The sequence below is a fragment of the Acanthopagrus latus genome, chromosome 23, assembly GCF_904848185.1.
Source record: "Acanthopagrus latus isolate v.2019 chromosome 23, fAcaLat1.1, whole genome shotgun sequence".
NCBI lineage: Eukaryota > Metazoa > Chordata > Actinopteri > Spariformes > Sparidae > Acanthopagrus > Acanthopagrus latus.
This window is the reverse complement of record NC_051061.1, coordinates 2,283,893-2,306,891: the sequence shown is the minus strand read 5'-3', so window position 1 is coordinate 2,306,891 and position 22,999 is coordinate 2,283,893. Positions and strand designations below refer to the sequence as shown.

Sequence of the window (22,999 nt, the reverse complement as noted above, 5' to 3'; positions counted from 1 at the left end):
TAAAGTCTGATCAAACCTTAAAATTGTCTTGTGTTATATTTCTGGCAGATTAGACCCTTGAAGTCAGAATCACTTATCAGAATTAATTCAATTGGATTGAAGCTATATTAAATGTAGCTAAATACTTTTTTCTTTTATGCGCTTTTCTCCTAACTGAAGGGCAAGCCAAGGACCCCCTCATGAGGCTCGGTCACAAAGTTTGTAAAATGATTGTGTGTCCCTTCTTGTATTGAGGTCAGTGGGAGGCTCGGTGCCACACCATGTCTTTGCTATCCTATTCAAGATGACGCTGACATGCCACCTGTTCGCTGTGTGCTCACTGGTAGTGATGTAACCCAAGTCCAAAGTCCAATATATGTCAACATGCCAGTGACTGTCTTGTCAAATTCTTAAGAAGATTTCATGTTTGTCCGTCCACACTCTACTACAGTGCCCCTTTTAAGTCTAAAATGGATTTGGACTATTTTCTTTCTTCTCCAACTTAGATCCTGTTAACTCACAGTGTCTTTCTTATCAGCTGTGTATTTATGAGATCCCTGTAAAATCCAAAACTAAACTTTTTTGTATTACAAATGACATTTCACAATAGTAGAGACATGTCTCAGTGATCTGGTTAAAAAAAAAACAAAAAAAAAACATTGTTGCACATAAACTATGTGTTTTCTTACATTTGCCAATCAACACAGGCTTGTGTTCTTTAAACCTTTTGGGTTTTACTGGGGTCAGACTTTTTTTTTATCTATTGTTTGTCTTCTACATCTCTTCTTCTGCATCTCTCCCCTGGGATCATATACCTTTCATCCCTCAGCATTGTATTGTCCCTCCAGGTGTGAGGTTACAGCTGTTATAATGGTCTTGCTCACTACTGAGTTATGTAATGTTGGGAACAACCAGAGGTACATAGTGAAAAGACCAGCTACAGAGCAGGAACTGGTAACAGTGATATCTGCTGCGTACATCAGTCTTTTCAGGTTTGATTAGTCACAATGCTTGATGAAGTAATAGTTTGCAGTTGAAAGCAAGAAGTAGGAACGAGAACATGAAAGCCACGAAAGTGTTGCGCTGATGGATTTTAGAGTGGTAAAAGTACTGCTGACAAGATAAGAGGCCGTAATCTTAGAGCTACTCCAAACAGCTTAACAGTAAAGTAAGCCTAAGGTGGCAACAGATTTGGCTTCACAGGGGAAAATGCTTTGGGATTGACGCCTTCACTTGGTTTGCAAATTTCATGTCAACAATTTGAAAAAAACAAAACCACAAAGGATCCCACAACCAAACTCACACGAGTCAGCTGAGATGAAGTTCGCCTTGACGTGTGATCGCAGACAGCTTGTTGTTTTACTGGGATCACGCCACATCATTTTTGATTAGCTAATTACAGCTTGTAACAGAATACTGAATAGATCACTTTGTACTGCAACCTAAACACACTTGTGCAACATCACTATCTCCCATGAATATGTTTACTGGCTGTAAATGTTGTGAAATGTTGGCCTTGTCACCTGTGTTCAACGTGTGACTGACCTCTCATACACATATATCTATAAACTCCCCCAGCAACCCGCGTCAATCATTAAAAGCTTATCTACAAGCTTCTTTATCAAGGGCAAAATGAGTGAACGAAAACAAAATTAAACAAGACAAATTCTTTTGCTTTGCATAGCTTCATTTTCACCCCACTGTATGGGTTTATTTCACCGTTTCTTTCAGTTGTTTTGGTCTTGTGCAATCAGCAAAATACTTTGCTCTTTTACAAATGATAATAGGCACAAACAAACATACAGTACGTACACACCTGCTGGATTGTACCCAGAAGGCATACACAGAAATATTTAATACATGTCAATGCGGTAAAATACAATACAGAATAAGAATGAAAACAATACAATTCTTATCATGGACATAAACTAAAGATATTAATGAAAAAAAATAAAAATGTTGCTACAATAATGCAACTTAATAAAATATTTGTCAAGTAATAAAGCTATGAGACTGCGGTTATATTTCTGCTCCAGCATGCACCTCGGTTTTTCACGATACAGTTCTTAAAGATAAACTCCCTGATTTTTTTTTTTTTTTTTTTTTTTTTTAGAAGTAGCCAACAGCATCTACAAGGTCAGAGATGTCCTCTCAGTTCGCAGTTGATGGTTTGAAACTCAACAGCGAGCTCAGAGGAAGTTTAGAGGTACTATTGGTGCTGTGACAAAATCAGAAGTGTACCTTCAAAACAATCATTATGTAACATGAGGACGAGATTGTGGTTCTGTGATATTACTACATGACATCTACTTCTTGCTCAGTGTTTTGTTTCCCGCGTCAGCTTGAATGCTAATCAGTGTTACTTTCTTCTGGAGCTGGAAAAAAAAAATAACTTGGCACCCTGAAAGAGTTTTGTTTTGCTGTTCCTCTCACTCGCCAGCGCCTGTCTGTCTGTTTGTCCATTTGTCCTTCTACCCACTCATGAGCGCCTCGCCTGGCCACCTCCAGTCCCGTCGCGGCACCAATTAATCTATCAAAACACATGAACAAGACCCGTTAGTTTCGCCTACAGGATTTGTCAAATAAGTCCCAGCTTCTGGTACACAGTTAAAGGAAATTCCGGTACAAAACACACAACTCAGTCGATGGTTAGGCGGCAACTTGCTCCACAAGCAAACATCGCTTCACTACAATAGCCAGTGAAATTTGAAAGCTTTTCCCGTATACAATTTTTTTTTGCTGGGTTTGTTATTTCCTGAATCTTAAATGGTGGTTTTGAGAGTAAAGGTAGCAGGAGCCACAGGGTATATCTGATATCACTGTGTTGGTGTTGGTCCTGGAACATCAGGATCATCACTGCAAGTTACAAAAAAGCAACAACACCTTTGCTGCAAGCCGACATGGTTGAATGGGTTGCGTATAGGACCCTGTCCAGAGACATGGATTAACACCCCATTAGGAACATTTGAAAATGTTCATTATTAATTCTATACAAAGTTTGCTTATTATTTTCCATATCTTTTCAGTTTTCATTGCAGTTTGGTTGGGTCGAGGGAGCAAATGTCAGAGTTTCCTGTTGGATTTTGTGAGACTGTGGAGGGTTGGCCTCAGACCGCCTTGCTCCCCTGCAAGAACATTTTGCACATTTTAAAGTTTAATTGTATTGTATTTAATGGGAATCCCTCAAAGTATTTGGTCAGGTTGAGGGAACCAAAATGCTTGGTTAGGTTTAGGCGGCCAAACAATTTTGTTAGGTTAAGGGAACAAACATTTTTGGTTAAGTTTAGGGTTAAGCTTAAAAAAGACCCTTTGACAAAGTTAAACACATCTGAAAGGAGAATGACTCCCATATGCCTATTCTTCAAGTCTTTTTACCCCAGAGTCGCAAAGCTATGATATCACAACAACATAAATGTTGCAATGATGCTCTGAAGCAACATTAATCATGATGTACGAGGAACAACACCATAGATACCAGAACATGCGGGCCCAAAGACAGGAGCGCCACATTCATGGGACCAAGACCCAGGCTGAAAATACCAGAATTTCCCACTAATACAAGTGCTCATCAGGTAAGGTCAAGTGTTTAATATGGCTGATAAATCTACATGGCAAATGATCAGAGTGCTACATCAGTGGAATTACTACACAGCCTTAAAATTGTGTCCTTCTCCTACATGGTGTATGTAACATTGATGCCCTTCATCTGTCTGGTAAAGTGCTTTTTGGCATTCAGGCATAGGTGTCTTTCATGTAGATGAGCTTGGTGGAGTCTGCTATGGAAAGTTCTGCAGTGCTGGTGCAGTATTATCCCACCTGGTGCACTGCTCGCCAAGAGCTGTAGCAGAATGATAAGAAAGCAGCGGAAGTTTCTGTCACAGGCTGTGTCACTGGTGGTTTGAGCCTGTTTTGCTTTTGAAGCTCCTCTTTTACTCACATCATTTATTCTTGTATGTGTATATATATGTGTATATATGTTATATATGTATGTGTATATATATATATATATATATATATATATATATATATATATATATATATATATATATATATATATAGATATATATATAGATAGATAGATATATATATATATATATAGATATAGATATAGATATAGATATATATATAGATATATAGATATATATATATATATATATATACACATATATATACGCCCTTTAAATAGCAGGAAAAGTGTGCGCCATTGACTTTAGACCAGCTTTTTGGTTAATGGCACAGTCACTTCTGCTGCCTGAATAATAATAATGCGCCAGACCAGACCTGTCCATGCTGCCAACCGGTGAGCGCAAGGGCACCAGAGGAGTGGACATTCCTCAGTGAGAGGACGCATCGTGATGCGGACATGGAACATTCTGCATCGATGCAGAGACAGAGACAGAGCATAATCGAGGTCTGCATCTTATGTTGATTGTTGATTGTCCAGCCTCGGCTTGACAATATAGTCCAGTTGCTCCCATGCTATGAATTGTGGACGGACATTCGGCTAACGTTACTTGTGTAAGGGGTATGTTGGAGGGAGGCAGAGATCACCCGCGAGTGACAATCTCAACGAACTTGCCAGGAAGTACAAACTGGACGAGACTCATGCTGAGCGTGACTTCTGCCTCACAACAATTACTAATCACATCAGCCATTTTCAACTGAAGCTACTATCTGCAGCCAGATGTGAGATCTGAGGAGGCACTGTTAACTTTGCCGTCCAACTCTGAGAGAGGTTTGTGCAGCAGAGTCAATAAACACCTCATCTTAAAGCTGCTATGTGAAAACAATATTATTGTAGATTACAACAAATGTGAAAGGCACTGCTGATGGATAAATGTCTCGTTTTTGTAACGTTTACGTACTGCGGAACAGATACTGAAAAGATGCAGCTTTTATTTTGTAGACTGTTCTAGTCTGATTGTTGAAAGGACTTTCTGAATAAAACATGAAATGACACTTGCACTGTCGCACGCACCATTTTGCATCGGACATTAGTAAGGGCACTTTATATCAAAGCCGTTGCAAGGAACTTTGTTTTAGTGTCTGGCACCTCTGCTGAGCATCACCACCTCCTGTCATAAAGAGCTTGATCTGGCTAGCATGTGCATTTGTTTTTGGAAGCAAGCGGAAGAAGAAGCAACTTATTTTGGATATCATTGTTCGAACACAGTTGTTCGCGGGATGCACAGTGATGAAGTAAGATATCTATTGGTGGCTGTGTAAGATTATAACTGCAATGAGACGATGGTGAAACAAGGTGAATGTTGCATTAGTGCCGTAGCACAGGACTTCAGAGCAGCACCACCATAAAAGGTAAATAAAAGGTCATTTATTTTATTATTTATCTGGCCCATATGAACTGGTCTCTGATCAGTTTTGGGCATTAAGAAATACAATATACAAATAGCCAATCATCTCACTGATGGTCTGGTTTGCTTATGTACGTAATATAGTGGTATCAGTAATACACTGATTTATGTCATGACTGTATTATAACCAATTAAAGATTACTTTTAGTACATTTCATGTGTTGGGATTAGGCTCAGCCTTAAACTGTGCTGAAGGAACTGAGTGAGGAATGTTACAGATCTGACCACTTCAGGTGACTTTTATGTTAAGCTGACTCAGTTGCTTATTCAGACACAAGACGTGCCTATCAAATAACCATCAGATCAATGTGAGGAGGTGCATTTCTGAATGAATCTTATTTGAGGTTTTTAATTTTGTGGGTGTTGTTACCATCAGCTCAATGTCATTAGACTATGTGAAACACCACGATGTTCAACAGCTGCACAAACTGCAGCCTCCAGAATGATCATCAAGTCTAATGCAGAGTATATCCAAGTCCAAAGACTGTTTTTGATAATAAGGTAATAATATTGATATTGAGGAAAGTGATCATCTTTTTTTTTAACTGTGCCAGAGAGTCAGTAAGCTTGCAATCTCAGTATTTCTGTTAAATGAGACCTGTTGACAGTTAGCACTTCTGGATGCTCACAGGGGGAAACTCGTTCTCGTCGTCCAGACACACAGGTCCTGCAGCGAACTCGTGTTCTGGGATGACCTCCCCCTTCTTTGCCCCACCATCCTCAGAGTAACCTGGGTACAAACAGATGAAGGGAGCAGACAAATGATTAGACTGTGATCTTTACACAAGCAGACTTCATGATCTCCTCAAACCATGTCTACTTTCACACCTCCGCACACCTGGAAATTTCAGTAAGTCGGCACATATAGCCCCCCACACCCAATCCTGCTGTTGGAAAAGAAAGTTTCACACGCTCCTGCATGATTCAAGTATTCAATGAAGTCTGGTGAAAGTCTTCTTGAGAACCCTTTTGGACCGGATGAATTTGGACGGTGTTCAGCACATGCAGACTTCCCGCAAAAGCGCCCACATAAACTGTTCAGTCGGGACATTTGGATACAGAAAAACTCTTCATGTACACACACACAGTTGGAGACAAAATGTCTGCTAACCAGTGAGAGTCGCAGTGACGGGACCCGAGGCTGGCAAGGCAGCGGTCGCAGCATAGGATGGGCAAGTCTGTGGCTCCGTGACCTCTGACCCCTCTGACTCTGTTCCTTCATCCTGGTCATCATCAACCCCGAAAAGTCTACGAGAGGAGGAGAGAGAGGAAAGCAGGCGGACAGGAGGAATAACAGGAAATCAACTTTACTTCTTGTCATTTGGTGTCTTGAGTTTTTCTCACAGCAGTCAAGTTTTTACAACTTTGCCTAGTCCTCTAACACGTCATGATGGTCGGGCGCTCGCCACAAGTGTTAATGTAGATGCAAAAAAGATGACATAGTGCTGGTTCCACAGACACTGTAAAGCAGGTAAGGGGCCAATCAATCATTATTTCTAAGTTTACTGGAAAGTAGAAACTAAGCCCACTTCTATTCAACTAAAAGGAAAAACAGCTCTGGATTTGTTCATTTAAATCATGTATCTTGCATGGCTTTCTCCTGCCTTCATCTTGTTAAACCTAATGCTAATCACCTGTTTAAACATGCAGTCAGCAACCTCATCAAATTAAAACAAGACAAAAGTAATTTCTTTACTAAATTCTTAATCTAATTACATCTTTATGTTCTGTAACCGTAACAGAATACAGTTTCCTTTCTCTTTGTATCCTCATTATGAAATTCAGTTGCATGCCTTCCTTTACTCCCCAAGCCTGCTGAGCACTCTGAAGTCAACCGCAGCCTCACCTGTGCTTGTTGGCCAACATGCACTCTCCTCCATCCAGTGGATCTATATTGTAGATGAACAGCTGGCCGTCTGCTGTGGCCACCAGCAGTCGTGGAAGCTTCTGGATCCTGCAAAAAATCCCAATGAGTATCCATTTCATGTTTAGGAACAGTCACAGCCATTCGACCCAGCCAAAGAGAGGTCGAACGGGCCAACATCTCCTCTCCCTCAAGGTATTAGAACACAGTTGTTCCTGTAAAGGATCTGCTTGCAAGAGGACATACACAGAATGAAAGAGTGCAATGTAAAAAAGCACGGAGACGCTCACACAGCCAGGGTGCAGACGTTCCTCTGGCCGGATGTGAGGAGGTGAACGGTGGCGAAGGCCCGGTCCTGGCTCATCATGCCCGATACCTGAGCAGGGAAGTAGCTGCTGGCCGCGGAGAACATCTTCCCCACGTAGGCTGTCCAGGAGGCAGCCTCATCCCCTCCACTAAAGACAGGGCCACAGGCATTCTTTAGTAAAGGCCATTGGTGGTGTCAAATTAAATCTAATCAATTTTACATTTTTATTGTCATGTCTGAATGTGCTCAAGAAGTCACATAAGTAGAAGTGTAAAATTAAAGTGATTAAATCCTGTTTTTTTTTTTAACAATTCGAACTGGGCCTCAAAGGAGTTATTCTTAAAATATGACCAGTAGCTTCAGAAACACAGGGGGCAGCATGTCACCAGAGTAACCATCAACTGCTGCTCTTTGCTAGATCTGCTTGGCCGCAGCTAGCGGCAGTTTGTTAATTAGCTCATCGTCCAGTTAGCTGTTGAGCTAGTTGCCCTACTGTTACGACCACAGCCAGTTCTTAATAGTTATTCTGTCTTTTCCCTCGTGCCTTAACTCTCCCGTCATGTCAGATCTCACCTCACCTGCAATCAGCTCATTCCCTGCCAGATCTCCTCACCTGCAGCTCATCACCCCCATTAGCCTTCCAGTATATTTACCATTCTGTCCCTGCCAGACTGTCTAGTGTGTCCAGCCTTGCTGCGTTTTTAGCTTCTGTTCACCTGATCTGCCTGTTCTGAACCGCTGCCTTAAATACGTACTCTTGTCTACCTGCCTGCTTCTTGTTGGATTTGGTTTGACCCCTGCCTGTTTTCTTGAGACTCAGTACACTGAACTGCATCTGACCGTTTTTGTGTTGTGCTTTTGGGATCAGTTCTGCCACGTGCCTGACACCTACAGTCTGCCTGGACCGGGTGCTTGGATCACAGGGGGAGTCACCACGGACAACGGGGCTCAGCTTAACTGGATTTGGAAATCTAATGTGATAGTGAAAATGGCTGGACACCAAGCCTCCAAAACCAACTGAGGTCAGTTTGCTGACAGGGGATACGGTACAGAGGTGATTTACAGCATCTCAGACCAGGACTTTGATTCAAGAGACAAGAAGGAATGACAGGAACTGGCAGGAGAGGCATGAACTGGCAGTAGAAAGACAAATCAAATCAAGTGTTATTGGTAAATGTCAAGTTTGAATTAGTTTTTAAGTGTTGATTTTGGGGACGTTTTATTATTTGTAAAACTTTGAAAAAACTGAGAAAAGATTTGCATCTGGTATCTAATTATCCTACATAAATCTACAGGAGCCAATAAACTACCACCTGTTGTGGTAAACAAACAGTATAATGAGATCAGACAGGCCAGAGCTGGCTGATTAGAATGCTTACTACAGCAGATGTTTTAGACTAAAACTCTGGCCATGTCTTACAAATTGCTCCTTTAAGTTACAAGTGATTAAGTTCATCCTACAACTTGATTTACACGGGTGGGTGCACAGGTCTTTGCAACACGGTTACATTATCTTGACGTGTTTACATAGTGTGTGTGTGTGTGTGTGTGTTTGTGTGCTTGTGCGTGTGTGTGTGTGTGTGTGTATATACCTTGGTCCCATTTGCTCCAGTTTAAAGATATGTACCGTCTCTGTGTTGCTGGATGCACAGAGGAACTGGCCCTCATGGCTGAAGGATAAAGAGCTTATATTCACGTACCTGCAGACACAAACGCAGAAACAAGCAGAAACACTTGAGTAATAATCAATCATTGCATGACTAACTTTAACTATCAGTAGCCTAGTAGTTCTAGGTTCTTCAGTGAGGTTTATATCATTAACTGTGCTTATACGTGTGACACTGTATATCCTGATGTTGCAGCGCAGATCTAATATGAACTCTAACCTCTTCATGCCTCTGCGGAACTCAAACAGACGCTGGCCCTCAGGAATGGAGAACACTCGGATGACGGTGCCCTGTAGAGACAACAGCCAGTGAGCTGATAGCTTTCCAGTGGTTTACCACAGGGACATGTTTTCTAGCAAATTCTTCCTTGACATGCAAAAAAATAGATAGAAATAAACATTTATGTTAGCATCCTGGTGGTTTAGAGCAGCTGTTCTTCCCTCATGATGATCTTCAGCATCTGTCCATTTATAGTCTTTCATGTAATGTATACTAAAGCCCTGCTAAGTGAGACTACAACGCTCTTGTATCCAACAGTACAAAAGTTTAGAAACAATGTACTGATGATTCTCTTTTTACTAACAGAGCCATAAAAGTAGTTTGACTAAAGGAGTGGAGTGTGATGTCACAGTGATTAGAGGAAAGAAAGGATGAATTCCCTTGGAAGCAAGAATGTGACATTTCATTGAGTTTATGCATCCACTTCAGATGGGATGAATGCTAACGCTGTTAGCATGACCTTATCTTAAAAAAGGGTGAATATTATTTTGGGATTTCTGGACGTCTGGAGACTTTGATGACACCAGACAAGCTGTATGGGACGGGTATATAATGAGTGAATTTTCATTTTTGGGGGAACTGTTCTTTTAAAGATGGAGACTGTTCAAAGAGTGTACATCTCATGGTAATGTGCCTATTAGAATTTGGATTTTCCCTGGTACAGGTGAATGTTGAAGAAATGAAACAAGAATTAATCTCATGGGGAACTTGAAAATACGGAGCAAACTGACTGGAGATTCAACCTCAGCTTTTGGACTCCAAGAAAAACTATGGTCTGATGGTGCTGTAAAAGGGAAATGTTCGGAAATCATCACAGTAACAGGGAATCATCCTCTGGGGACCCTGAACATCCATCACAGGAGGTGTTGGATGGACAGCCGGTTGCTCTGGCACTAACTAAATGTAGCGTGTGCCTGTCTCAGGGGGTTAGTCGGACTTTTCGAAGGACTGTCTTACCCGCTCTGAGGCACTGGCCAGTTTGGTGGCCGAGGAGTTGAAGGTGAGAGCTGCCAGAGGACTGTCATGAGCTGGGATCATGGTTACTGTGCTCTGAAACAAAGAAGAGGACAACGCAGGACACAAGGAGAAAGAGAGTTCAGTCCACACTGATACAACGGTCATGTCATTAAGACTAGCTGTGGTATATACGTTGCCATGACGAGGAATCAAATTAAAACAAGGAGATTGAAAAAATCTAGCAGCTTTAAATATCCCAATAATCAACATATCTATGAAAAGTATTGTGTTCGTATCAAAGGCTGTCTTTTTTTCTTATTTTAAGCCAATAAAAACTGAGTCATGACAAAGAGAATTCTGTGCTGCATGAATCAACAGACTGGAGGGATGTGTTCTGTCTGGCTGAGCCCACATGAACAGCCAGCGTGTGGCAGAGATCAGCTCACACATTTCGAGGAACGAGAAGTAACCTGAGGTGGTCCGAATCTGAGTGAAGATCAAAAACATGATGCGGTTTCATCTGGCAGCGGAGGAACAATAAGAGCTGGTTGCTGTGAGCAAACAATACACACTGGAAGTGAGAAACTTAACACTTCTGCGTACAAAGAAAAGACTGTTATGAAAGATGAACTTTTCCTGGTGTTGCAGGCCCTACTCCATACTAACACGTCTACTCTACCTACCCACCTGACTCACATGTCTAGCTGAAAGATGCAGTGTTCCTGAAATCCTGAAACCTCGGCATCAGTTCTTGAACATCTAACAAAATGGCACCATTCCCAAGAGTGAAAAAAAAAAGGCTTCAAATGTGTTGTCCAAGAAGACAGCAGGGAAGGTGCCATCAGAGCTGCAGATAAACAAGCAGGAGAAAACAGGAGGAGACCGGAGAAGATGACCTCAGACAAAAGTTCTTCAGAAAGCACAGTCTCACGCTGCGTCCCCGTTTTCATTTATGTTTATGCAATAAGTTCAGTTTCAGGTGTGAGACCTTCCACTTATGCGATGAAAACAACTGCTGAAAGAGCATTTTGACCCACTGTTTTTCTATCTCAAAGAGGAGAACAGTTTATCACAACCTTCTGAATTTAATAACAAGAACTCATCTACAGCTTAACTCTTCCATAACGGCAAACTGCACACCTCAGCAACGTGAGGTGGTTACTAGTTGACACACACATTGTTTCCGTCTCAATTAAAATATGCAAGTCAAAACAAACCATATGTAAACCATACACTAACCTTAATGTAAAAATGAACTGTATTATATGTGAAACAGCAAGTAAAACCAATGAGAAAAGCTTGTTTTTAATCAATTCGTTTTTTGGCCGATAAATTATGAGAAAATGGTAATAAAAAGAAATAAATACATATATTTTGATCTGTGTTTTTCCCAGAACCCAAGATGACATCATCAAATGTCTTGTTTTGTCCACAACCCAAAGACAGTCAGTTTACTGTTATAGATTAATAAAGAAACCAGTAAGTGTTCATATTTAAGAAGCCTGAATCAGGGAATTTTGACTATTTTTTTCTTAAAAATGTACTCAAAATGATGAATTGATGAGATGGTTGCAGGGTAATTTAAAAGCTGACAGATAATCGATAAATGAATGAATCGTTGAAGCTTTAGTTGCTGTAATAATGTTTCTTCAAAGTCTAATATCAAGTTGGGATTGTGTTATAGCGAAAGGATTTTGTGAAATATTGTTTGTTTGCATGTTGACAGGAAATGTCAGCACTGTGAAAGAGTGAGACACCATTTTGGCATAAAAAGTCTTATTTGCCTTGCCTTAAGACAAACCAAGAGAGTTTATTGATATATTATATGTATTGGATTCCACTGTATGTGTTAGGTTAACAGACACCTAATTAGATAGAATAAAGAATATAACTGCAAGAAGAGAGAGCGAGGGAGCGAGAGGATGACAGTCATACTAACGACCTGTTGTCTTACCAAACTGTTGGCATCATACACTATGATCTCCCCAATGGTGGCACTGCCGGGGTACGCCAGGTAGGAGTTGGAATGGTTGATAGACAGAGCACAGAGACCTGCAAGAGGATTGGAAGGAAAAAGAGTAATTGTCAGCTTCACCCCGAACCGTGGTTCATAGCACTGTCAGCCAGGAAACTCAACCATCGATTTGTGGACGGGGGACGAAGACTGCTACACCATTCCAAACAAGTAAAACAGGGACGGACTCATAGTTTTACAGACAGGTTCAGGTTGTGGGTCAAAAAAAAAAATAAAAGTCATGAGGCTGATGAAATTCAACTTTAGTAAAGATGTTGTAATTACACAGTTTGGCTACTATATCAAAATATTAAATTGGCTTCAACCACCTGCGCCACCTACACACAACACACAAGCTTTACGGTCCTGAGAAGACGAAGCGTTTACTCACTGACGGCTGTATCCTACAGCGTACAGTTACTGCAAAACTGACAGCTTACTGCTGAACTTTACCGATTCTATCTGATTGCTCTCTCTCTCTCTCTCTCTCTCTCTCTCTCTCTCTCTCTCTCTCTCTCTCTCTCTGTTGCTAAACCACACACTGACTAATCATACACACAGTACACTGCATTTGTAACAAAGGTACTGCAGGGTTGGTGTTGTTGATACATCTGTACCCACATTATTAAAAATTCTTTGTTGAATGAATGAATGAAAAAAAAAATGTTATTAAGGGTGGGACAAAATATCAATATGGCAATATATCGCAACTCTTGCGATACAATTATCAACTGACATTGAAATGCAGCGAATAAATATATCATTGCTGCACTTTATTCCCACAGTGTTTTGTCTTCTTCAGTTAGACAGATGCTGTGGTGTACTGGAACTCTGTGACTTCCTCACCCCCAGAGCTGCTTTTGATGTTGGCAGCTTGGTGATTCCGAAATACCAGGTTTGTGCAGGATGTCCTGTGTTGCTAAAATCACAACTGATATCGAAATGTGGCACCAAAGAGGAGCGAGTTAGGTCACTTCACAAAAATACTGTTTTTTTGCTGCTTTAATACCACCACGTGTTAATAGCCCGTTCCCGTCTCTTACCTGAGGGGTTGGACGGAGTGTTGAGAAGAGTCTTGAGCAGCTTCATGTCTTTGATGTTGTGGATATAAATCGACTCTTCAAGGCACACCACAAGCCTCTGCAAGACACGGCACATTACAGGTGATTACACTCTGGTAATCAGCGCGTGGGCAACCACACCTCGACTTTTCACGATCAAATCCGCGAAAGAATCTCAAAGCGGCGGCTCCTCTCGCGGCTCCCAGTGACACGAGACACGAAACACGAGCTCACATTTCTGTCAACAGGCTTCTCATTATGTCATGAGAGTGAGTTTGCAGGTCCTTTCAGTAAAAAAAAAATGCACCTTCACCCTCCAACATGACAGATATGAAGCAGAGTGTCCTGTTGTGTGATATGCACAGATATTTAAAACATTTACCAGTTAACTAAGAGAATAAGATAATACCACAGATAAAGATTGTCAGGGTAATTCAAAATTATTACATTCTGAGTGAAGTTTACTATTTCAGTACATTGTAGTTGTTTTAGGCAAAGTTAATAGTTAAACTGTAAAATGTCCTGCCTCCATTACATATCACTGTCCCAAGTGTATGATGAGCACATTTGAGGGATCATTAAAAAACTGTTTATATACACTGTAGATATCATAATCTGTCACTGCCGAAAAGCATTTGCGGATTAACTGATTTTGTTACAGCACTCGAATCAGCGACAACAAGCTTTGGTTTCTTCTTGGTGGTCTCACAGTGTTAGGGTGTCCATCACATCACATCACAATACAAGATTTAAAGCTATTAAACACTGAGGATCAGTCTGAATTAGGGGCTGGGACTTACCCCTCTGAGAGAGCAACAGACACAGGTATCATTCACTTTAATACTGTAACAGATTTGGGTTTGACATGTGCAAGTGTTTTACTTTTCTGTTTTGGAAACTACCTGCCAACAAGGAATGTATTAAAAAGGCAAGGGTCATTACATCACAAGTTTCCTGTCGCCACAGTTCTCTTTATCTCAACTGTCTCATTTTCACAGGTTAACAATCTAGATGATGGAGGTATCTGTATTTTGGCGCGTTGTTAGAATCTTTGCCAAAGAGGTTTTGTTTTCACCCGAGTCCATTTGTTGGTTGGTTGGTTTGTAAGCAGGATTGGACGAAAACTACTGAACTGATTTATGTAAAACTTGGATGGAGGACGGGTCCTGGCCCAGAATGGACCCCATTAACTTTTGGTGCTGACCCAGATAAATGGACAGCTTCAGGAATGTATTCCCACTTTCCTTAACATTGTGAGACAGGGCTTTCTAAACATTTTCCTTAATTTCTCAGGGAATAAGCCATTGATCTTGATGTGTATTTACGTGGCTGGTATCTGTGAGTGAGTACTTCTTACTGTCTGCAGGAGCTGAATTATATGGACATACTACACTTCTCCTCAAGCAGACTGCCTCACCTGTCTGTTGAGCTTGACAGCCAGGATGTTGTTGGGGTAGCTGTAATTGCAGATCTCCGTGCCCTTCTTGAAGTGGTAGATGTTCATGCGCTGTGGCATGGCGGTGCTCACCACGACTACCAGACTGCTAGAGAACAGACGCTCCACGATGTAGACATCTGGAGTCTCTGCTCGGGGGAAACAGGGAGCAGACAGAGGGGCAGAGACAGGGACAGCGCTTTAACCAGACTATCACTTACTGTACAGCCAAAGGCAGATGAAGGAAAGCACATGAGAAATAAAGCAAGCCGACCGAACCTCTTTAGTTTCAGGTTAGGGAAAACATTTTTCAGACTGGGTGACACCATACCTTATATTTCAAACACAAAGACGCCGTGATTTTATAGCAGCTCGTGAGTGCACAGTTTCATTCACTGGTGGTATCTTTTCATACATCGTCATCATTATCATAATCACACATGATTTTATACGTTTGTTACTCCAGCCTGACATATTCGGTGTCTTTAACGCTGAGATAGAACATAAAACTAAGTTCTTCTTTGGACAAATCCTCCCTGCATTAGAATTTTCAATTCATTCACGACTAAAATTACGGCATCGCTGTTGTTTTCTTCATCAAGATCCATGCATCCATCCATTCTTTACAGATGGAATTAACACATTTTTTTGAAAAAGGCCCAATCTCACAATTGAGTTTCATGGAAATCTGTTCAGTAGTTTCTGTTTAATCCTAATAACTAACCAACCGACCGACCGGCAAACGGACACGGGTGACAACACTGCCTCCGTGGCAAAGGTAACAACTGCAGTATAGAAGGATTTTCAACAAGTGGTCTTCGACTTTTTGACCATATTGTATATCAGCCGAGCAATATATCAGTCAGGCTCTACAGCTGATATATCAGTATGTCAGGCAATAAGTAACAAATGAACTCTTTATAATAACAAGACTACACACCAAACATGCCCGTTCAGTGGAAACTCTCTTCATTGCCATGGGAGGGTGCCGTAAAAAAAAAAAAAAAAAAAAATCCACGAGCACTGTGTAATTACTGCAAGCTCGGCCTTGTCTGAGACTACCAGTCCCAAAAACCCCCAAAATAAGACCGTGAGAGCTGTGATGGGGGCAGGCAGAATGGTTGGAGGTCTCACAGCTGGAATAATCACTGCTTGTGTTTACATGCACAGAGAATTCCCTTCCTCACCCAGTTCACGGAGCCAACGTGCATACATCATAATCGTAAACTCAGTATCATAATTATACTGAGTTTAGTTTCTGGGTGAGGTCATACTCCGATTAAGCAGAAACTGGGTAGGATGTCTGATATATCTGGATAAAGGGACAGACCCAGCAAGTTAATTTCTTTAACATTGTGAAGTTGTTATTTTTTTTTCGACATTTCCATTCATTTCTCAGGGAACTATGCATGGATCTTGGTGAAAAAAGACAAGCATAATCAGGTGGCTGGTATCTATGAGTGAGTACAATTGATACAGATCCTAATAATCACCTCTCACCCGAGAGCCTTCTTCAGTTCTAACTAACTGGAGGGGAGTTGCAGGCTTCTAAACTCGGTGTGGGAGTGTCCTTACAGAGCTGTTAAGGACATGTGTGAGCTTTTCTTTTGGCCACTTTTAATGACACCTCCGTATCTTTTGACTCATCACTATATGGGTATACTTTGATCACACTAAAAAATGTGACTCGGAGGGGTATCTAGTATCGTCATGGTGATCATTTATTGTATTATCACTTTGCTACTCTTGTGTTGTGAAAAACCGAGGAGGAACAAACAGTTGGAAAGTTAGCTCTTGGCGAGACAAAGAAAGAAGAAGAAACAGAAAAAGAAAGTGGGTTTCGTAAACAGATGAACCTTAATGTGAACAATAGGCAGCTTGTGTACTGTGGGTAAGAGGAAGCAGTGTTTGTCTGTCTTCCACACACTCAGCGTTCCTTTTATGGAAACGCTGAGGAGAGGCGGTGTGGCCTGAAGAGAGCTCATCCACGGCAGACGGGTTACATCAACCACAACTGCTCACAGGGTTTTCATCCTGTCTGACACTAAAGAGAATGGAACTCAGTGCTCCACCAGGGACACGAGGATGGTTCTGGAGTCCCTGCTGCCATCATGACTGTGTCTCTGCCAAAAAACACTGCAACAGTGCCAGCGTAGGATGGACCGTGTTGTATGATTAGCCAGTGTTCCAGAGAAGTCATGAGCATGTGTTTAATAACTGTGACACTGAAATGTAATCTTTAACTAAACGTGGATGGATGTTTAGCGCACACTGCAGTCGGAGCTCATACTGACCACTCTCATGGATACAGTCCAGTTTTTCCACCATGGTCAGAGAAAACAGCTTGTAGCCAGTCTTTGTTCCCAAGGCCAGCGACCTGCAACACACACACACACACACACACACACAAACACGAATAAACAGACATACTGTCAGTGCAACTGGAAAGTGTCTTACTTGAAATACACCATAAATTTTGGGTGACTTCACTTCCACATTGTCGCATTTTTTTTCCTAGGTCCTTCCTGCAGGGAGCCCCCTAGTGGTGAACAAGGTCACTCACAAGCAGTGTGATCAGCTGAGGCTGAAGTCACACACCTCCCTCTCCCTGGGGCTTTCAACTTTATGTAACAGGTTTTCTCGGGTGGTTTAGTTCTTAGTGCCCTAAGTATGGAATATCTTTCATGATCAGAGGTAATAAATAACTGCTACAAGTACATATGATAGACAGACCTCAAGTTAAATAGTCACTCCACAGTTGTTTTGTGATAATTTTGTATAATGTCTTCAGTAGCTAAAGAGGGGCTTTGTTAAAGGGTAAGTTCACCCAAAAAATTCAATTCGATCATTATTTTGCCTCATACTGAATGTCAGGTTAATTTCTTTGGCTTCTGGAGACTTAGGAGCCGTCCACACCAGCCCAGTTTTGCAACCGTGAAGTTATGTTCCCGGTTTTACTGCTCTGTCCACATGCAACGGTGGTTTTGGAAACCGGAGTCCAGGGTGAGGTTTTCGGCCGATTCAGGCGTCAGCGGTTGCGTGTGGATATGACAGCCGCAAATATTTCCATTGCTTACGTCAGAGCTGCCTTTGTAAATATTGCACGCGCAGCAATGTAAACACAGAGTAACGACACAGAAGTTGGTTAGAGGTTGTTAACTAGCTGCACTTGATAACTCGGCTAAAATGGACAACACAGAGTTGTTGTTTATTGGCTTGCTGTCAGCTGTGTTCAGCTGTGTTCAGCTGTGTTCAGCTGTCAACAACGGCGACTGCTCCTCTTGCTAGCAAACAAACGCTGCACCCTTGCGAGTCGCCATTGTTGTTTGTGTTTTAGTATTTGCCACACTTCCCCTTTTCAGTTTTAAACTGTTTTCATTGGTTAAAACTGCATTCCCGTTTTACCTTACATCCCCACCTATTGCTGTTGGTATATGTCTTACATGTATATTGCATCACTTGGTGGCGGATATTACGGTTGCGTATGTACGGAGTTATTCTCAGTTATTTTTATTACACCATTCATGTGGACGAGGAATTTTATTTACCAAAACCTCGGTTGCAAAATAACCTGGTCTGGTATGGACAGGCCCTCAGCCAGATGCACTGTATGGAGCTGTGCAGAGTTATCTGAAAAAAACAAATCAATTGCTGTTTAACATTTACAACAAGTCCCCATTTGCTTCAGTTGTTAAGGAGAATGCTGCAACACTGTTTCGCTGTAAAGCTCCAGAAATGTTTTTGGGGACTTGGAAACCTCACCTGACTTTCCATCAGCAAGGGTTTGAGTCAAAAAATAACTGAACTTTCACTTCTGGGAGAAGTTTTCACACACACCAACATGTCATCAAAGAACTAGTGACAATAAAGAATGACTAAGTGTCTCCTCGTGTCACATGTGTCTCTGCCAAAAAGCTGTGCTTGGTCACACCACAAAGACTGCAACCGACAGCCAACTGTGTGCCACAGACGTCCTCATCACATAGATTTGTTACCTTTGTCATACTTACCTGTCGACATATATCCCTCAAGACCGCTCATTAAATGCTCCTCTGCTGTCTTGTCAAACACACTAACCGACTTTCTGTCACTTCCCGTCTCACGTTTGCTTATTTTCTCACTGTACTTGCAGCCTCAACTAACACAGACAGACAGTTCAGCCTGTTTGAGAGAGACATCGGTTCATTTTTACGCCGGCCATTCCTCTTCTTTTCTCTAAGGTGTCTTCATTCCCCTCCATGAGATCTGCACATTCCTGTTCTGTTTCATCCTGTTTCTGAGCAGGAGCAAACCTGCAGATCACTGAGCAGAAAATACAGCTTTCTCTCTGATCGCCTCCCTCTGTGTAAACAGGAGTTGATTGCAATTTAGGCAGCTGGAATAAGACATTACACCAAGGCATCGAGTCATCATCTCTGGAGACAAAGTGTAAAAATCACAAGCCTGCATTCTTCTGTTGTCTGAACACTGTTAAAGCCATATGGGCTTGAGCTTTGCACATACCCAGACATATAAATCTGAGTACCAGCAAGCCTTTCCTTCACAATACAACACTCTTAACTTAGAGTACTCAGCACTTTAATCTGTTATTGGCAGGTCTGTGCCGGACATCCTGTTTATTGTGCAACGACTGGAGCATAAAGCTACATTTACATTTAGGGCATTTTACAAAATTACTTACAGTAAGTCATACAAACATTCATACACTGATGGCGGTGGCTGCCATGCACCAGCACATCAGGAGCAGTTTTGGGATCAGTATCTTGCCAAAGGACACTTTGACATAGAGACCTGGGGAATCGAGCCAGCAACCTTCCAGTAACAAGATGCTAGCTCTACTCCTGAGCCACAGCAGCCCAGATGTATTTAAAGCTACTTTATGGACTGTATGTGCATTCTACTGCCTAACAAGGGGGATTATGGCTTGACCGTCAAAGGATTGAATCCTGAGCAACTTTTTGAGGCAGACCGTTACTCTGCACTTGTTGCTCACAGTGAAATATGAGTTGCTAGGGAACTTTTTCCCTTGGAGGGCAAAACTGAATCTTAATATTGGGTCATAGGCCAAGAGCAGGCACCCATTGTAGTTTATTGTTAAGGTGCAAAAAGGTAATGGGATCCTTAAAGGAACAATTCACCCAAAAATGGATATTCAATCATCATTAATCCTCCCCATGCTGATGGAAAGTCTATTAAGGCTTCATACGGCGGTCGACCGGTGCAAATTACAGCGGCACAACCAGTGTTTTCTGACTTGTGGTTGTGTTTTTCGACGTGCAGTGGTGTTTTCTGACTGGCTGTTGTGATTTGCACCCGTTGGCCACCATATTTTCTTCCTCTACAAAACATTTCTGGAGCTTCACAGCCCACAGGGTTATAGCATTCTCCTAAAAAACTGAAGAAGCTAGGCAGAAATAAACCCATAATTGGCCCCATTTTCATCCAGCTTATTCCAAGTCTCCAGCAGCCCAAAGATTCCTAATGTGTTTGAAGACAATGAGATGTTATTTACACGCTGGCATTGTGGTCAAGCTTGCCCACTTCAGACGGGATGCCTTTTAAAGCTTTTAGCTTAGCAAAAACATGGAGATTTTGACTTTCAGAAGGGTTTTTTTCTGTTGTTTTTACTTCAGTTCCTGCAACACTGATGTGCTGTGAAGCTTTGTTGAAGCTGTTTGGTGCTTTCCATCAGCAGGGGGGTGAGGAGATGATGACAGAACCTTTTATTTTTTGGGCGGGGGGATTGTTCAATTGATGGACTTCCTGTGCAAAGTGTCCGTGCCCAAACTTGCTTAGATTATATAAAATAGTAAATTAATCAGAGATCATTTTAACCTTGTAAACAAGAAAATGTAATAAACATTTTGATACCTTTTTTTCAAATGTATTTTGAAATGTAATTTAGCCAGACATATGAATTTAAATTGAACCTTATTGGCCAACTCTGGCAGCCCTGCCCTAGAAACAACTGGCAGACACTGCCATTGAGCAAGGCACTGATGATAAATGATACTGTGGCTGCACTGGGCAGCTCCCAGCTGTGATAATCTAAACCTGATTCCATAAAACCAGAGGACCCCAGTTTGGGTCTGGTTCTGAAACTCTGAGCCTTGTTAACTCCAAAGGCATAGTTTGTGATGGTCCTACATTTCCCATAAGGCAACACCCCCCAACCTGTTTGTAGTCACATGACTATGACATCATCTTTGTTATTTTCTCAAACTTTCTGAAGCCTCTCCTTATCCACAGAAGACATTATGGTCTACAGCTGTTTGGACTGGCGGAATGACACTGCCTGACATAAGTCAACTGATGACATGTAAAATTGGTGAAGCGCTCCTTTAACTGTATGTGCATAAGGCAGGGATGTAGCTTAGATGGTAAAGAGCTGGCTCCATTAATTTGGCAATAACTGAATTACCTTCAAACACTGACCCGTTAAAGGTACAGCTGTATGCATGATGTGTCTAATATCAGGGGAAAATCAAGCAGGATGAGTTTAGTCTGTCTTTGACTCATCAGTTTGCTTACGTGGAGTCTTGGTTGAAAGAGGCGCAGCCAAACCGGATCCCCGGTCCGCCCGGTCCGCCAGGCCCGTCTGCACCCTCTCCGCTCTCCATCCCGATTCCCAGCGACCTCCTTCCCTCCCTCCGCCCTGGATTGGAGGCCTGGGATCGGCTGCACCTCTTCGCTCGATGTCGGCGGAAGACGGCTCCAATTTGTGAGAAATGTGGACCGAGCGGTGTGTAAAGTGGGCGCTCGAGGCAGAGCTAGCCGTTTGCTCGCTAGAAATTAATTTAAATTCCGTTTCAGCGCCGTTATTTTAGAGGACGGTTATCCGGAGCCTGGAGGAAAAGAAGGGGAAACCAAGCAAAACAAGAACAGCTGACGGCGCTACGTCGCATGTTCGCCTCCTCCGATTGGTCCGTAGTGAAACCATGTTGCCGCTGTTCGCTATTTTGATTGGTCGAGCGTGCAGGAGTGTGTTTGTTATTGGCTGCTAGGGTGGAGCTGGCTTTGTTTGTGTCTGTCCATTCATGTCATGTAGTCTAGTTAAATCCCAACAGTCTGTACTGTGGCCAGGGAAAAAAATGTTTTTGTTGAGAGAGTAACTCTCCCTCAAACATGATTACATTTTGTAATCGTTAAAATTCGTGTACATGGCTAAAATACAAATTCCTTAACTTTAGTTTGAATAAATGTAGGAATTAAATAGGGGTCTTGCAACGAATAGACGGCTGGGCAACTTGAAGAGCGGCCTGATGTTGTACTAATGTTCTACTTTAATTCAGTTCAGCTCAGCTTTAACCCTAACTGGGTATGCCGAATTTATCCGAACATCCTATTCATCCAAGAAAATGTATTTCTCCCTGTTGTTCAATGCGCTTATCAGCTTGTTATCACGTCAAATTAAAATGTCAGATTTTTAACGAAGTTTTGAATTGGTGTCGCTCGAGAAATTAAACTTACTCAGACATTTTTAAGATTGAGCGACTGCTACGACCAATTACATTCAATCTATAAGAATCGATTATCCTGTCTTGAAGAAGTCAAGAGGTCCAAAGTCCTGCTGTCCAATCTACAAATCCCCCTAACAACACTGCTGGGCTTTTCCCTGCAGAGGGCAGTAGCTGCAGGAGTGAGCAGAAATTAACCTTGTGACATCAAAATACTGCAACCCTCCTATGGCACCTAGTCCAACCTTAAACCCTGGAGTTGAACAAGGGCTACCACAAAGTGTGCTACAAGAAAATATTTATAAGGCAATCTATATTGGATTTTTTTTGTTAGTCTTGTATGCTGTCGTTATAATAATGTGTCTTATTATATCATGCAAACTGTTTTGGTTTTTTTTAAATGAGAATTTGGCGTATGTTTTAACCGAGATCACATCGTCAGGGTTATTTTCCCAGACTTTGGGACATCATACATCAGTTTTCACAGGCTGGGTTCTATTAATAACCAGCAATGATAAAAATAATTTGTGAGTTCAACAAACTAGCCCTTTAAGAGGAAGTAAACGACAGCAGAAGAGGCAGCAGAGTAATGACAAGTAAATGAATA

General features: G+C 41.8%; 1 protein-coding gene across 2 annotated transcripts; it reads right to left on the bottom strand.

Moving 5' to 3' along the window:
* Nucleotides 1–1,660: 1,660 nt before the first annotated feature.
* wipi1 (WD repeat domain, phosphoinositide interacting 1) lies at nucleotides 1,661–21,833 on the bottom strand. 2 transcript variants are annotated; one of them, XM_037089881.1, is made up of 13 exons: nucleotides 21,467–21,833; nucleotides 17,230–17,312; nucleotides 14,918–15,084; nucleotides 13,483–13,579; nucleotides 12,380–12,477; nucleotides 10,426–10,518; nucleotides 9,409–9,479; nucleotides 9,115–9,222; nucleotides 7,506–7,670; nucleotides 7,198–7,305; nucleotides 6,463–6,599; nucleotides 5,950–6,081; nucleotides 1,661–2,509 (listed from the first exon to the last, which is right to left on the bottom strand). In XM_037089881.1, the coding sequence occupies exons 1-12, from the start codon at nucleotides 21,553–21,555 to the stop codon at nucleotides 5,960–5,962; spliced, it is 1,338 nt and encodes a 445-aa protein (XP_036945776.1). In that variant the 5' UTR covers nucleotides 21,556–21,833; the 3' UTR covers nucleotides 1,661–2,509; nucleotides 5,950–5,959. The 2 variants fall into 2 exon arrangements, with proteins under 2 accessions (XP_036945776.1, XP_036945774.1); XM_037089879.1 differs by having other exon boundaries at nucleotides 5,981–6,081.
* Nucleotides 21,834–22,999: the final 1,166 nt, after the last annotated feature.